Raw genomic sequence first — 17,338 nt, forward strand, 5'->3', positions numbered from 1 at the left:
ATTAAAATCACAAATTTATAACCAGCTAATACCTTAACCGACATGCCATACAGTAGAACAGCTAATGTGCACTCTAGTACTGAATACCCACACATCGTACTATAGAAGGTTATCTACATCTGACCATTGTGGGCACAAATGATCACCCACTAGCTTACTACAACAAAACTGCCATGGGATGAGCTGAAAAAGTTTTCAACAAATAGATTGTTAAACATCATTGTTTAAATTTCCTTTTTCTGTATAATAGTGCAGGTTAAAGTGACACTAAACTCTGGAGTTGAACCCTCCTGGAGGGTGACTACTTCTGTTCCCCATGGTCCCTGTGTGTGTTGTAAGGTAGCCACCGCTCCAAGCTCACTCCCTGTGATGGACTACAACCTACAATGCATATGAGTAAACTAAACGTGAGATTGTAGTCCATCACGGGGAGCAAGCTTGGAGCGGTGGCTACTTTACACAGGGACCATGCAGAACAAAAGCAGCCACCGTCCAGAAAGAAGGACAGCGTGCCCATCAATTGAGGGATGATTTGAGGAGCTACAGCTGAGTGATATACAAATAAGATACATTTTTGTTAATAATTAAGGTACTTGAATGCAATTTTAAATTTAACTCCTGAGTTTAGTATCACTTTAACATAATGCTCTCTACCACTAGTGGGATTGTACAATCAGAATCTTTGTGTGTTTACATACTTCCAGCTGCCATCAGATTGCATCCCTGGAACTGAACTTTTCTCCTGATTAAGCAGGAAGTGAACAGTCATTTTTGTGCCGTTTTCTGAGATCATGCAGTGTTAAAGGTGTTAGGATGACATAACAGAGAAATATGGACACCGGCACACCAAAAGCAGATAGAATATGTCTATTTATTCAACGTACATGCAAAAAGGTAGCATAGCACACTTAGGATGACATAACAGATGCTATAAAATGCAGATGATACAGCATGACCACAAAAAGCTGTAATTTAAATACTGGCAAAAAGTCTTAAGAAATGCATGGGGCAGCCACAAAATCCTTATTATTTTTTTTCATTTAAATTATTTTATTATTATTAATTTAAGACATAAAGAGGATATTACAGATATTACATATTATATTACATTAAAATCATTTCATTTTTCCATTACTCAACATAAAAAGAGGGAGGGAGACGACCGGGAGCTCCCCGTCCCCCCTCTCCAGTCTGTGAAAGCATCTGCACGCTCGCCCTGAATACCAGCCCGAGCGCGCAGTATACGTATAAATTAGAGATCTAGGACACGCCCCCCCAGGCAGAGCGTCCCTTCACAAAATCCTTATTATAATGGGACCATAATATACAGAAATTTTAGCCAGTAGAACAAAATGTTTTTTTACCAGTTAAGGTCTTCTGTGTTCTATGTGTGTGCACGCTATTGCCTTTATATGCCCTTACAGAAGCTAAAAGTTGTACGTGCTGATACTTACCTTCACTTAGCATTACTCATAATGTTAAGCTTACTGACTCCAGAGTCAGTTTTTGTTTTGTTATTCTATATCCCTCTGATATCCATGTGAGAGCTACTGCAGTGTATTCTGTATAAAAACATTACTGACAATAGTAAAAAAAGACTTCCACACAAATGCTATAGATTGCTACCTTGAAAGCAGCATTTAACTCCAGGAATGAATCAAACGTAGTTAAATAAAATTCGTGCACAGCTTTCCATTCGCCTGTTGATTTGGCTTTGTCCAGGTCTATCCTGCAAAACATAACACACAAGTATAAAGAAACCATATGGCAGTGGTGGCTTTATCTAGGCAAGATATAATAATGATTTCTTGTATTACTTTACATAGATAATTAGGAATAATGGACCTCTGGTTACCTTAAAGCCCCTGAGGTTCATTTCACATATAGCGTTTGCGTTTCCCGCACAGTTTAACATGCGGAATACCACATGGCACGCTAAAATCTTTACAATTGCATGGATTCCGCTAGTTTGCGGCTATAACTATCTAGAGCGGTTCCGCGCATATTCGTACGGCTGAATGCACGCGCACATCTGCTCCTGTGTGAATGGAGCCTAAAACGTATGGTCAGTTGTCATATCTTTTAGTGATACTTTTGGCTGCCGACAAAGCAAGAGTAGTTCTTTAGGAGTTTAGTGTTAGGGATCTGCTCCCAATACTAAATGTGCTCCCTCTAGTAATGTAGTGTAGTAAAGCAGAAACTCAAGGTCTATAGGTATAAAAATCTAATTTTGTGTCTTGTTTTACAAGTATGCCCCTACAAATTCTTACTTTACCTCCATGGTTAATATGGTTCTGGCCATCAGATCCAGACTATAGACATCCACAGGCTGGATCTTGTAAGACTTGGCTATGCACAAATAGCTTTTACATTTGGTCATATGTTTCATGCCCAGCAGAATTAATTAACTTGGTACAGGGGGCACCAGAAGACATTGACCAACATATGCAGATGCAGCAATTGTGACAAGACTGTCCATCCTGCCTGTTCAATATTCAGAGCATGGTTATTATATCATCCATACACTGGGACTTTAAAATAGGTTGGCCCCTCTAACATGGTAATCGTTTCTAACCAGCTTAACCTGGAGAAAGAGCATCTTTAAAGGATAACTATGGGGACGAGTTTAATTCATGCATGACAGGGTTGATCTGTGGTTTCAGGTGGACAGCACATGTGGCTATCGATGTGGCTGAAGGGAGGCAGCAATTTTGGGGGAGGGCAACATAAAGGCGGCAAGACAGTATAGATGCAGCTATTTAAATGAGAATTATGGGGAGAGTGAAATACACTCATCCCCATAATTAGAGCTGACGTGACATAGAAGCTGTCACAGGTCGGCTCTATTGAGATCGGGAAGTGAGCGCAAAACATACTGCCGATCGCTGACTTCCCGATCATCTCCCTGTAGAGAGCGGTGACTGTCACCGCTCCTCGCAGGGATTCCCCCCTCCCCTCTCCGATCCTCCAGTGCTGACAATGCAGATTTTAGTATGCCAATTTACAGAATTTATGATCATGTTTATATCCACTGTGCAATTTGTCTTGATTTTTTTTTAATCTCCCTTCACAACAGCAGGGAATTGCACGTTAACCATTGAGAAATGTTTGTGACAGCCTGATTATAGATCTGAATCCCTTATTATGTTGAAATATTCAAATTATACGTACCAAATGTAGTCAATGATTTTATGTCTGAGGAAGGCTGAAAACCTCTAGAATTTGACATATAATGAGCTATAATGACAGAGCATATACATGACTAAATAACTATTCTTTTTCCAGTGATGTCTGTTGGCATTTTAGAGAAGTTACCCCCAAAGCAACAAATTACACAATCCTGGTGTGGTACTGGAGGAAGATAACACGGATTATAAGGTTCCTGCAATTTGTGCTGTAAATCATACTGTAGTGGGCACATTTCTTAAGCCTTTCACATAATGACAGATAGTAAAGTGTTCGTACAGCAAGCTACTTTGGAAGTTTCCAATGCAACGTAAATGCATTAATAATACTAAAGAACGCCAATTTTATTTTTGTAAAAGTTGTTAGGCTTGACATGGCCATTTAGTTCTACAGTATACCTGGTCAATCTAATAGCAGGAAAAGGCTTATGGTGATAATGAAAGCCTGTGAATAAAATATATGCAGTTTAAATAAATAAGAAAAAAATTAAGTATTGCTCCAACCTGGCGCACCTGGGGTGTTGTCTGGCATACACCATAGGAGCTTGTCCCACCGTGCCATCATTTTACGTAGAAATATCCACTAGCACATCAAAAGTGGTATGGAATGTATGATTTGTTTCCTTTTATTAACATAGGGGGAAAAATGACCCACAGGGTGAAATTTCTACACCATACAGGGTCTTTTTTTCTTGGAAAGGTGATGCCTTTGCCTCGAGAAAGAGACTCTGTGTGGTCTCCAAACGCCAGCCTGTAATGCCTTTCTTATGTAATTAAAAGGAAAAGATTACAACACCATTTGGGGTGTTGGTGGACATTTCAATTTAGAGTCGCCCCAACCTCGGACCAAATAACAGGGGAACCTGAATTAATTTCCTGCACCAAGGTGTATGAGCTAAGCAAGAAAAATAGCCCCATGGGAATTGAGGCATGGCTACATCACCAGGTCTAAAAGAGCACCCATGTACATAAGTTTTATGTTTGCATTGGTTTTTGGGGATGTTGTCCAGTTACTAACTGTGCAGTCCCAATGCTTAGACAAGACAAAAAGTGTGTTTTTTCAGTGTGGCCAGTTCTGTGCACTCAAAAAAGGCCAGGCATGTGGTACTTTTCTTGTCAGAGCAATGTGTTGCAACCACCGCAACACTGCTGTGGTGAATAGAACTGAATTAAATGGTACTTGTGACATTTTAATAAAGTTCTACAAAAACAAAGAAATGGCACCAGGATCAGTGCATCGGCACGGTTACTCTCAGCACACACCAGCAACCATGTGCTCAGCACGGCTGGCTTGTGTATACCAGCTATAAAAATAATTTTTCTTCAGACTGCAGAAATGTTTTCCCCCGCTTCAGAGACAATGTTAATGAGGCCTTACTATATACTTTCATTAGGAGGTCTCTGTTTTTTTATTCAACAAGCTACATTTTGTTTCAGTGTTATACAATAGTGTCATCTTTTTAAAAAGTTACTGTATTATATTTAATGAAACTTTCTAGCCTAAGCAGCATTTTGCAGGTAGTCCAAATCAACCATCTCCCTGCTAAAAGGCTCTACTGTTGAAATGGATATGGAATTAAGCAGCCTTTCCGTACAGCTACAAAGGCCATTCTTTCTGAGACTGCAGAACTTCACTAAGCATTATCCACCCCGAAAAAAATGTCCACCAACTATAATTCGATTTTAGAAAAGCAACCCTTATTATTCATTGGGTCCCAATGGTTTTCAACCATACTGAGGTGGATGATGTGATTATAGATCTACTTTAGAGGATTACTTCCACTTAAGTGAAACGGTCCTTTAATTAACTCCCCAGGTCAATCCTACATGGCAAATACTTACCTTCCTCCCTGATCTAGCTTTTTGTCCTTCTACACCATCCTGGCCTGCTCATTTCCTCTTCATACCCAGCATGCATGCTCTGACACTTATTGGTAAGCTGTAGTGATTGTGGCCTCGAATGGTCCCTTGGGAGTACAGCTTACCAACATAAATTAATGGAGCCGCAACTCACATGTGAATTGTGAAAGCGTGAGGACCAAGACCTTGTTGGAGGAAAGATCGGTGGCTTGGGAAGGAATGTAAATATTATTCTAGGTGGGCTGCACTAGAAATGGGGGTGAGGGAATTTTATTAAAGAACTATATCACTGATTTAGAATAGGGAACAGCAGGGGAGGAGGTAGAAAAGGTAAAGGGTCCACGTTACAGGAGGACTTCACCTTTACCTACCTAAGTGCAGTTCACCTGACATAATACCTTCCTTATCCAATGATCTTTTCTCCTCAAGGCCTTGGTCAGCTGCCCTAGGTACTGCACATGTGAGCCATGGCCTGATTCATTACTTTGGATAAATCTAAAGTTTTACTGATAGTTGACAGTAATCACTTGCTGGCTGGAAGGAAAAAAAATGACACAGACGTTGACATTTTGTACCTTTTGTAAATGCTGCTTAATGTGGAATATAAAGTGTCCACTGGGGCAGGATCAATAAAAGGCAATCTTCTGTGTATATCATACATTTGCTGGGCATGCAGAAACTTCCATGGGGAAGGTTTGAAATGATTGCCATTCATGTTCTTGCTCATTGCTTTTTTTTTTTTGCATTTGGAATCCTCACCTCCAAATATTTGTGCTAGCTCTGGTATTTTTAAAGTTCACATTTGCATACATTCTGTACAAGAATTTAATGTAAAGCATGAATTGATGAAAAAAAAGCTGTAAAGTGGACTTCTACATCACATTGAAAGGTTAGTTGCTCTATGATAACTGCTGGACCCGTGGTAGAATGCTAAGCTCTTGCCAGCTTTGTCTTTTGTCTAGAGTTTTCAGCTGACAAACAACTATTGGTAAATGCAGTCCTCAGAAGCATAAATGCTCCTTTAAAGAAGTCTAGCTATCAATATTTAAACACTGCGTCAAATATATATGCATATATACAATGTACAGCATGTCTTCGCTTGTGCCTCCAAGACCAGGGCAGAGCACCAAATTGCACCATGAGAAATGGAGTTGCTTTTCCTGTTCCAGGCCTACTGACACCTGAGACTGGCAAAGGTCTTATAATTCTATATTTGTGCACATGTGGCTGTTTGTTAGAGGAATGCAAATAAAGAAATTCATATTAACGTGATGTGGCGATTTGTGACACTAATAGGGCTAAGTAGTGTTTCTTCTCAAAACCATCCCAAATTCAGTATCTCTGTATGTGACATTTTAAATGTAACTTTCTTTTTTTTTTACATATGATTCACATCTCCATGTAAAATGCTTTACATCAGAATATGGAAAAATACAGCAAAAACTAAGTACTGTACATTACTCTAGCCTCTAGATGTCACTGCTGCTGTTACAGTTGACTGTATGACAAAGGTGCACAATGTTTAAGGAGCAGTCTATTTAAAAGTACACCAAACTCAACAGCTGCATATAGTTTACACGGGCAAATCTGTTTTGTTTTATCCCAGAAATGATTGCATTTGCTGGATAGAGTTCATTCTTTCTGTTCTTACAGCTTTTTCACCCATAGTTCACCAAGCAGAATATATACTAGTAAGTCTTCATTCTCTGCATCCAACGACTCTTTAGTGTCACAGTTGCCATCACTGTAGAAGAATTTGCAGGGACACATGCTGCAGAAGCATAGTAGCCAAAGTGAACCTGTCACCAAACCAAACCTGTTAAAGGGCTTGTTCACACCATCCAGTGTGTTCATACGCACTGGATCGTATAAACAAAGCCTCCCCACATTCTGGGGAGGGAAGGGGCGTGATTTCAATGGCACCACAGACATGAATACCCCCACAGTGGTACCGCAATGTCCTGCATTCCAAAGAGGTGCGATCGCAAGAATAGTGCATGCGTGTGATTGCATATTTTGTAAATGATACTGGCAGTGTGAGAACGTGCCTGTCCATGACTTGATCAGTGTTCTACTGGGCCCCTTTTACCACGTGACCACACCTGCTGATTTTAGTGTTGACAGCTGTGCATCTCTTCCCATGGTGGTACTGCTCCACTGCTCTGCCCACAGAGCCCTGTGCTTGTCATCAGCTGACTGGGAGCAACACATAGTGTCTGCCCCCCAATCAAATCCAGTTTAGTAAATGTGCTCCAGTGCCCTTAAAGAGAACTGTGGCCAAAAAAGGTTGGGTTATAGTTATCTAAAATAACAAATAACAAAATAAAATAGAAAATGATTGGAATGCATAGCTAGATTCCTATTGGCTATTTCACTTTGCAATAGCCAATAGCAAACTAGCTATTGCACCCGCCCACTGCTGATGTCAATCAGCAGAGGGGGACCTCCAGTTCTCCATCAGGTCCCCCTCTGGTGATTGACAGCAGCAGAGGGCGGGTGCAATAGCTAGTTTGCTATTGGCTAATGCAAAGTGAAATAGCCAATAGGAATCTAGCTATGCATTCCAATCATTTTCTATTTTATTTTGTTCTACTTTTTTTAACTGTTTTTCTGTTCTGCTCGATACCACTGAGGTACCGGGCAGAATAGCCGTGTCGAATGTCGCTTAGCCGATGTTCGGCTGATTTTAGTCGGTGTACGGCTGAAATCAGCCGTACAAGCCTGAAGTGAATAGCCGAGCAGCGTTCGGCTCACTTCACTTTGGGTCGGTTATTCACTTGGCTGCCTACGGCAGCTTTGTGACTAGACCACTAAGAGTTTGTTGTATTCATATAGATTGAAGCAAATTACTGTGGTGTATTGGCTAGATACATTATTTTGGTATTCTGCAGTCAGCTATTCTATTAGAATGTCTATAGTAACAGTGAAAAACATGTGCTAGCTGTTCTTTCAAAGCTAAGTCGTGTATGACTTCTAAACTGAAAATGACCCCTATGGATAAAATGTGTGTCGTGATTTTCTGCTTTCCATCATGACGATATCTTTATAGCAGAAACGGGAACAAGCATAATAGAAGTTTCTTGATCTCCCCAAAGCATGCGTTTATAATTTATCATACACAATTCTGTAAGAAGGAGATTAAAGTCTATTTTTATCTAACCTCTCATTCACCTTAACATTCTACAGCGTGACTTTTCTCCCAGGGACAATTACCTGCCTTTCTATCACAATTTAACAAGCCATTTGACAAGGAACAAGTATATTTTCAAGGTAATAAGAGGTTTATGAGACTGTGCAGTGCTCCCCCCCCCTTCCAAATAAAATTGGACCTGCACTGAAATAATAATATTTTTGTACTTCCAAAATCTATTTTGTGGAGTCCACTGAAGGACACAGAAGTTTAGAAACAGTCGGGTTATACTGTCCCCTACAGAAGGTTGGGACACTGACAAACACCCGCCCCAGTCCAGCGCAGAATCTATAGTCAGGGAGCGAGGAGTGGGAACCTTAGCCACAATAAGAACTATTGTCTAGTTAAGGACAGAACAAAGGAAGGGATCTGGAGGAACTTCCTTCAGAGACTGCTGAACAGCCACAGAAGAAGGACCCATGTTCAGGTGATCAGATCCCACAAAGGACTCTAGATGAACTCTATCCCCAACAGGGGGTCCCTTCAGTGGAGGGATAAAGAAACATCTATAGTTTCTTTATCTATAGATGTATACACACAAATCTCGCTCTGTACATATTCTGTCACGAACAGGACTGATGCTGATAACTTAAGTGTTACAATCTTAATGTATCATAAAACCTGCCCCAAATTTTCCTTCTTGGCAGTTCCTGTACAGTACTGTATATTCTCCATATGTAAAGGATAACTGTACTTCTGTACAGATCTTCCATTTTACTGTCCCAGCACCCCTCCCCCCCCAAGTCTTATGCTTACCCATCCTTGCTTCTGCCAGATCCCCACACAGGCTGCTGGGAGCTTGAGCCACGCTTGCAACTCTCCTAGCTGGCCTGTTTACTTCTTCTGCACATGCGTGAAAAAATGTGATTTATTCCTAGTGAGACACTAATGGTCCGAATGGTGGAGGGCCTTTCTTTACAAATGTGTTCGAGTTTTCCATGCATGCACAGAAGAGGTAGCAGATCCTCCAGGATAGTTTACAGTAAAAGTACAGTAATACTTTTAACTGTTCCCTTCTTCCCATCTAATTCATCGTAGAACTGAAATGCTTAACTTGTATTTAAATTGTTCATCTTTCCATCCTCCATGTTCTGCACAGTAGGTGTGATTGTGAAATACAGTGCATTCATCACATGGGAATGGGCCCTCAAAAACACTGACAGACACAAACCACAGACTCAATTTCACACACTCACAGACATTGTCACACACTCCAAAAAAAATTTATTTATTTTTTCTTTCAAGATCCACCCAGTCTCCCTTTCTTACATGAACTGGAGTGGATCCTTAGCCTGGGGTCCAGTGAGGGCTGCTGTGCTATGATGGAGCTCCATCCATATATACATCCACTTGTAGAGGTGCTGGGAGCCAGAATGTGACGTCACTCCGGTCCGGGCGAGGGAGCTGTAAGCAATGCACATATGGATGGAGCTCCCATACGGCCATAGCCCCAGCCCACGCCCCCTGCAAGCTGACACTTGGCCCTGGGCAGCATATTTTGAATGCTGCTTGGTGCGAGGACTGACTGTGCTGCGCTAGATAGAGGCTGAGGAGCCTCTTGCCTAAAAAAGTGTAGGACACACAGCGACCCACTGAACACGGGGCCACGACCCACTTTTGGGTCACGACCCACCAGTTGAGAACCAAGGGTATAGAGTGTTACTTGAGTGACTGGCGCTCCTGATATTATATCCATGTCTACACAAGAGAATCTTTTACAGGTAAATGGCAAGCATAATGTTTGTGAAATGCACATATAATCTAATGGAAATATTTTTGTTGAAATGAATGGTTTGGTGATGAGGTATCTTTAAACTACACATTTATATGTTAGTGCAGGTTGAGAACTAAATGATACAGAGCGATGTAGCAAAATCTGAACACAGCCCTTCTCATATCCCCTACAAAGAGCTTTTACAATACTCCCTAGTCTTTAGGATACTTAAAAAAGACAGTTTCTTACTTTTTAAAACTGATATGTTAGTGTCTCAAAAATGAGATTAGCACCAAAGAAGAACAATGATGTGCATTTTATTTATATACAGATGAGCAGCTGACAAACAAAAAAGCATAGAAAGTTACACTTAAGCAACTGCTACCACTCCACCTCCCCGTGGTAATACAATGGTGTGACCAATTTTATATTCCCAAAAACAGTTTAGGGTTCATGTTGCACTTACTGGAAATCCTTCAGTGTTTTGCTGCGTGCTGGATTTGGTGGTTCAGGCAGTATGGGGGCTTTCATCTCAGGCGGCAGTGTATCAATTGAGATACGCTGCTTTTGTCGAACATCAAGGCAAATTGGTGGAAGGTCCCTCACTGTGAAAACAAGATGGCAAGGATGAGGTTATTTTTCTGTTCTCTATATTTCATTAATTATATTCTCAAAATCCTATTACTTTGTATATGCAAATTATAATGTTGACAATATGTCTAATTTTCAATATGTGCATCTCTCAGACTCAATTTTACATTGGCCTCATAGTCAAATTAAAATGCCCTAGTTACCCAGACATTCAATCAGTTTTATAAATTGTAAAAGACAAAGAGAAATACTTACTGTCCTGCAGGATCTATTGCTTCAGATCCCCTGCAATGGTCCCTTAGAGTCTACTGATGGGGCTTGGAGGACAGACTTAAGCAGCACTAGTCAATAGGGGTCCCGTCTGAACACTGATCTTCCATGAGCACTGAGCCTGTGATACACTTTTAGAGGAATCCCAGGGCAACAATTTCCATTAAAAGTAAACATTTCACAAGTGCTTTACCATTTGAGTTTAATGGACCAAGGACATACAGAAAGTAAAGGCCCTCTTCATAAGGGGTTTCCAGACAGATATAAGGGAGCACATTTAGCCAGCCTTCAGTTCTTTTCTATCAGTGGCTGAAGGGCTATAACAATTACTGAGGACACAACTCTATAACCTATATGTACCTATCCTTGTTGCACTCCTTACCGAAAGTCCCTTGTGATGGGGGGTGCTTGCAGTGACTGCGGATGGTGCCGCAAATACCAGAAGATTATAGAAATATTACCAGCACACCAATCCTTTTAGTGTAGCAAAAGCTTCATTTATTGAAGTTCCTTGTCACATGAACAAGCGCTTTCGGGCCTACACAGGGTTCCCTCATCAGGCTTTAGCAATGCTGTGTGGCCCCGAAAGCGCTTGTTCATGTGACAAGGAACTTAAATAAATGAAGCTTTTGCTATTCTAAAAGGATTGGTGTGCTGGTGACATTTCTACAACTCTATAACCTGTCACAAACTTGGCAGTTTGAGGTTAGCAATTAATGTAAAACCATGCATAAGAATAAGTTACCTTCGTCATAACTGAAGGTCAAAGATCCAGATATAGGCAGCTGAAGTTTATGCAACTCTTGCCTAAGTTGAGACCACAACGAGAGCAGCACTAAATGTTTTTATATGACAGAGAACCTCTTGGTAATCAAAATGAATGTTTGGGATGTAAGACCGGACTGGTCCAAACTACTTTTGCAGATAAAGTTAAGATGCGCTAAGTTATGTTGTGATGCGCTGAGATGCACATACATTGTGGTCCACTAGCAAGGTGTGCTGGAGTGCTATTCAGAATGAATGACAATGCCATGCCCTGCAGTCAGTTTTGCACTGCTGTGCATTTTAGCACTTGTTACTGCATTGCACTGGACTGAATAGTGCCTCAATAACCATCAACTCAAAGGTTCCATAGTGCTTATCAGGCTGAAATCTGGGAACAGAAATGTCATGAGTATCTTACAGTACAATTTGTATGTTCCAGTAATACCAGACCTCACTGTCAGGTGTAATGTCAGCTATAAATACCAGTTATATCCACAAAGCGTTTGTTAGGAGAATCAATACACGAGAAATACAACGTATACAATCTCTATGTGCAAGCTTGCAGGACTAATCCGTATGAACGAATGGATGTCTAATTGATATATTTACCCACCGAATGGAAACCTAATGAGACAATTATCATTTAAAAGGAAGTTCAATCACATATGAAGTGGATAAGATTGCTGGATTCAAGGACTAATGTGTAGTTTGATCAATGCAACTAATGTATAAGGTTCTGGAACAGTGTTATTCACTTTGATACTATTACCAGTCATACATAGTTGGGGTCAAAATAACATATTTGGATACTTGATATTACATAGCCGTGGTCAGGTCAGAAGGGATACATTTTAGAATTTTAAACGTTTGTCTATATATTTGTGTATTTATATGGTTGATGAATCAAGATGGTAAAATTATTTAATAAATATTCTGGATATTGATTATCCTATAATGGGATCTCTTTATGGGGGAAATGCATTATATTTGAGATTACATTAATATAGAGACCTATGTAGGTTTACAAACTGTATGTTGATTTATGTAGGTGTCCCCTTTCCCCACTTTATAAGGATTGTTATTACACAGAGAGGCAGAAATAGAATATTGCAGGGACTTTGTGGGAAAGACAGAAACCTGGTTTGATAGCACACATTACTGGACTGGAAATATCGAAGGGTACAATTTATTTTGGAGGGATCCGGAAGATGGAAGAAGGCGAGGAGTATGCATGTACCTCAGGAAAGATGTGATAATCAATGTGCGTGACAACAACCATAATGCATCTGGGGAAGGTGCAGATTTTTTATGGCTATGGATAAAAACAAGCAATGAAAATGGTAAATTATTGCTCAGCATATTTGATAGGCCCTCTAACAAAAGAGAAAAGGGAGAATTTCAACTACTCTAACAAGTAAAGATGACAGGGAGGCAAGCCAGTGATATAATTATGGGGCACTTCAACTATCCAGATATTGATTAGGTAAACGTATCAACACGCGCAACAAAGGCGAGTCACTTCATACACTAGACATAATGCTCTGTTAGACTTACTAATGTCTAATACTACCGAACTAATGACAGATGTGGATGTAAGGGAAAACTTGGGTAATCGCGATCAAAGGGTAATCATGTATATGATGGAACAGTCATCAATGGCATTTAAGCACTACCAAGAATGTAACAAGAATAGCAAAAATGCAATTAGGGCAGCAAAGATAGCTGGTTACAAGTGACAGGGAGAAAGCAGAGGTATTAAACACTTTTTCTCTTCTGTTTTTACACACAAGAGAGAAGAATATACAGTAAACTCCCAGCTATCCTACACCCACGGCAATCGGATAACTGTAGTTTCTAGTTGCTTGAGAGTTAGTAACTCTCAAGCAACCACCCCCCCCCCAGTGCCCCCCCCCCCAAAGAGCAATAGCCAGCCTGCTATTAGCTATTTCAAATTGCAATATCCAATAGCAGACTGGCTATCGCGCCCATCCACTGAGCAGAGAAGCGAACACTGAGAGAGAAAGTTCTCTCTCAGGTCTGCTCCTCTGCTCAGTGGGCGGGTGCAAAAGCTATTGTAATTTGAAATCGGCAATAGCAGGCTGGCTATTGAAACCATGCCTACTGAGCGCAGGGGAGGACCTGAGAGAGAAAGTTCTCTCTTAGGTCCGCTCCTCTGCTCAGTGGGTGGGTGCAATTGCCAGCCAGCTATTGGTTATTTCAAATTGCAATAGCCCGTAGCGGGCTGGCTATTGAAACCCACCCACTGAGCAGAGAGGTTCTCTCCCAGGTCCACTCCTCTGCTCAATGCATGAGTATAATAGCCAGTCTTCTATTGGCCATTGCAATTTGAAATAGCCAATAGCAGGCTGGCTATTGCTCCCCATTGTTTACATTCTTCTACCGGCCGTTAAATCTAGCCAGCGGCCGGCAGCAAGATGTAAACAAATAATTTCTATAGCAGCTAAAGAAACTTAGTTGCTAATGACATTTTTTAGTTTGCATCATGCCACCGGCAAAAAACTGCTAATAAATCTCCAGGACCAGATGGCTTACATGCATGAATCCTCATGGAACTGAGTCAGGTTACTGCCAGACCATTGTTCCTAATCTTTAAGGACACTTTAATGACGGTAGAGGTTCCAGATGACTGGAGAAAAACAAATGTGGTGCCAATATTCAAAAAAGGTCTAACCCTGGTAACTACAAGCCAGTCAGCCTTACATCAATAATATGCAAGGTTTTTGAGGGAATGGTCACAGACTATATTCAAGAATTTGATGTGATAACGGTATTATAAGTACTGTCCATCATGGATTTATGAAGAGCCGTTCTCACCAGACAAGAACGTACAGAGAAAATTGCAGTAGATGCAGTATATCTGGACTTTGCACAGGCATTCGATACAATACCCCAGAAAATGTTTAATGTCCAAACTAAGGTTTATTGGCATTGAATAAACTGTATGCACATGGGTAAAAAACTGGTTGCAGTAATGTATCCAGAGGTTATAGAGAATAATGGCTCACTCTCTGAATGGTCCAAAGTGGTGAGTGGAGTGCCCCAAGGTTCAGTCCTGGGGTCAATACTGTTTATCCTATTTATAAATGATATAGAGATTGGAATAGAATAGCTCACTCTCAGTGATTGCTGACGATACAAAGCTATTTAGGGCAATGGGTTTGCAACAAGACATAGAATCACTGCAAGACCTCACTATAATTGAGGAGTGGATAGCAACGTGGCAGATGAGTTTCAATCTAGAAAAATGTAAAGTCATGCACTTGGGAGCTAAGAACATGCATGCAGACCACACTTTGGGAGCGGTTTCACTGGGGAAATCAAAGATGGAGAAAGATCTAGGGGTACTTCTAGATCACAGGCACAGCAGACAATGTCAAGCTGTAGCTAACAAAGTGAATAAAATACTAACATGATTGAGATTTATTCAAAAGATAGAAATATAATTCTACCGCTTTATAAAACACTGGTAAGGCCGCATCTTGAGCATGCAGTTTTGTTTTGCTCACCAATCCTTGTGCTGGAGAAAGTTCAGAGAAGGGCAACTAAATTAATAAGGGGTTGTGGAGGGCCCAAGTTATCAAGACCAACTACGAAAATTAAATGTGTTCTCCTTAGAGAAGAGCTGCTTAAATAGGAACTTTACCCATATCTTCAAAATAACAACAAAGGCACCTTTAGAAATGTTCAGTAATGACAATCTACAAACACATTCTTCTAAATAATTGCAGGCTTTGTATTCTTTGCATACCTTGTTTTTATTTTCCTACCCAGTCTTTGCACAGTGGCCATGCACTTTAACCATTTTAGGACCAGGTTGACAGATCTCCCTTTACTTCCTGGAACTCTGGCACATGTGACTAGGACATGTGACCATGCACATCATCTCAGGGGAGGAAAATGCCTTTCCCTGAGAACTCATGAGATTACAGATGAGGTTTCCCAGCAAAGCTCTGCTGATGTAACCTTCCCAGGATGCAACACTTGGACACGGTTACATCATTTGTGCCAAAATGGACCAGAAAGTAGAAAAAAAGAAACTGTAACGTAAAATATGTTTGTTAGCTAATGAATGTAAGAGGATTTCATAACGCCATGCTGAGCTGCATGCTAATGTGATATTTAGTCAAAGGGGGTAAAGGTCTACTTTAAGAGAGATGACTGAAATCTACAAACTCATCAATGGGGACAGCAGTATTGACAATACACTACTTAAACCAAGAACTTTGAGGCATAAATGAGGGCACAAAAAAATTGGAGTGGATGCAGTACAATCTCAGAATGCACCTGGGTTGTTTTTTACTGTGAGAGCTGTACAACTGTAGAATTCACTTCCACAGACAACTGTATCAGAAAACATTAACAGCTTCAAAAACACTTGGCTGAGTTCCTCAGTTTACAGAATATACAGGGTTTTGGGAATTGCTAGCAGTATACATACACACTATATAGGTTTAACCTGATGGACCTATGTCTTTATTCAACCTCCCCTACTATGTAGCTATATGCAGTTTTTTTGAATGAGAGATGCAATTCTGATGTTAGCAGAGTTGTGACTCCACAGTGGAGAGTTTCTAATTTAATTGCATATCTCTTTCCCATCTTGCCATAGTGTCTCACTGCATTATCTGTACTGTTGACTAAATTAGAAAGCTTGAGGCAGGTAGGAGGAGCCGGAAATAGAGATGAAGATATCTTGCCACTCGAGTCCCTGGAAGGTTCACGAAGCTAATGATTGATTCATCTAGTAAAAATAGGTTGTTAATGGACTGGGCCATTAAACAGCATGCCTGTAAGGCAACATGAGATCCATTTCTCCACAGGCCCAGTCTCTACAATATTCTTTTATATTGAAGATGGATTATTCGGTATCTAATAATCCCCGTTTGTACATTAAAGGCCAGTTGAAGTTTAAAAAATAAAAGTTGCCATTTAAAATTGATCAGAAGCTTGAATTACAGATTTTTAATGTTTGTTGCAGTTTAATTATACTAAGGCGAGTCCAAACACTTCCGATCCCTGCTGATTAAGCAGCTCTAGCTCTGATTCAGCAGAGGGTTTGCTGGATTGCTGCAGAGAGACTGCTGCTTCCACACAGATACAGCGGTTCTTCTCTGCAGCTTACTTCAGGGAGGGGTGAAAAGTATATGGACTTGCTGTGGAACCATTAGGCCACTGCACACAGTAAGATATTTAAATGTTAGCTTTCTGATCAATTATAAATGTATCTTCCATTTTTTTTAAACTACAACTGGGCTTCAAATGTGAAAATCACACATTTGTTTTCATTTAAATGCCTGCTGCTGCTGCTGTCAGTACAGATGGCCCCGTCATGTTTATAACACGGAGCATTATGCTGTGAGCCTGAGTGGGAGGTCGTGAGGGTGCATGCAGCTTGATTTGCGTCTGCTGAATTTGTGAATGAAAAAAGCAATACAGATGGGAAGCCGTCATCCACTGAGTATGGAGTGTGAATCACACCAGCCCACACACTAGCAGGCACGCAGGCAGCCAGGCAGCGCCATTGATTTTGCTGAAAGCCTTCCCCTCTGTTTTCACAGCCAGGAACTGGAATGGCATCACAGGGATCTCGATTAAACAAAATTGAAAGCAAAAAAAAGGGCCGGAGTAAACAAAGTTTAACTCCTGCAGTTGTTTTGTAATTAGAACAGTTACTGTAGCAAAACAAAAAGGATTTTTTATATAAATGTACAGAAACTGAAATAAAACAAAGCATGCAATTCA

The 17,338-nt window shown here is 40.6% G+C and overlaps 1 protein-coding gene across 1 annotated transcript in view; it reads right to left on the reverse strand.

Annotated features, from left to right (window-relative positions):
* HECTD2 (HECT domain E3 ubiquitin protein ligase 2) overlaps positions 1-17,338 on the reverse strand; it is a 65,219-nt gene that overhangs the window by 25,282 nt on the left and 22,599 nt on the right. Inside the window, exons 3-4 of the mRNA XM_018572562.1 lie at positions 10,416-10,554; positions 1,627-1,729 (exon numbers count right to left, since the gene is read on the reverse strand). Coding sequence (XP_018428064.1) covers positions 1,627-1,729; positions 10,416-10,554 — 242 coding nt within the window. The remainder of the gene's footprint in view (positions 1-1,626; positions 1,730-10,415; positions 10,555-17,338) is intronic.

This window comes from Nanorana parkeri, unplaced genomic scaffold (genome assembly GCF_000935625.1).
Source record: "Nanorana parkeri isolate BGI_ZX_2015 unplaced genomic scaffold, ASM93562v1 scaffold2071, whole genome shotgun sequence".
NCBI classification, from domain to species: Eukaryota; Metazoa; Chordata; class Amphibia; order Anura; family Dicroglossidae; genus Nanorana; species Nanorana parkeri.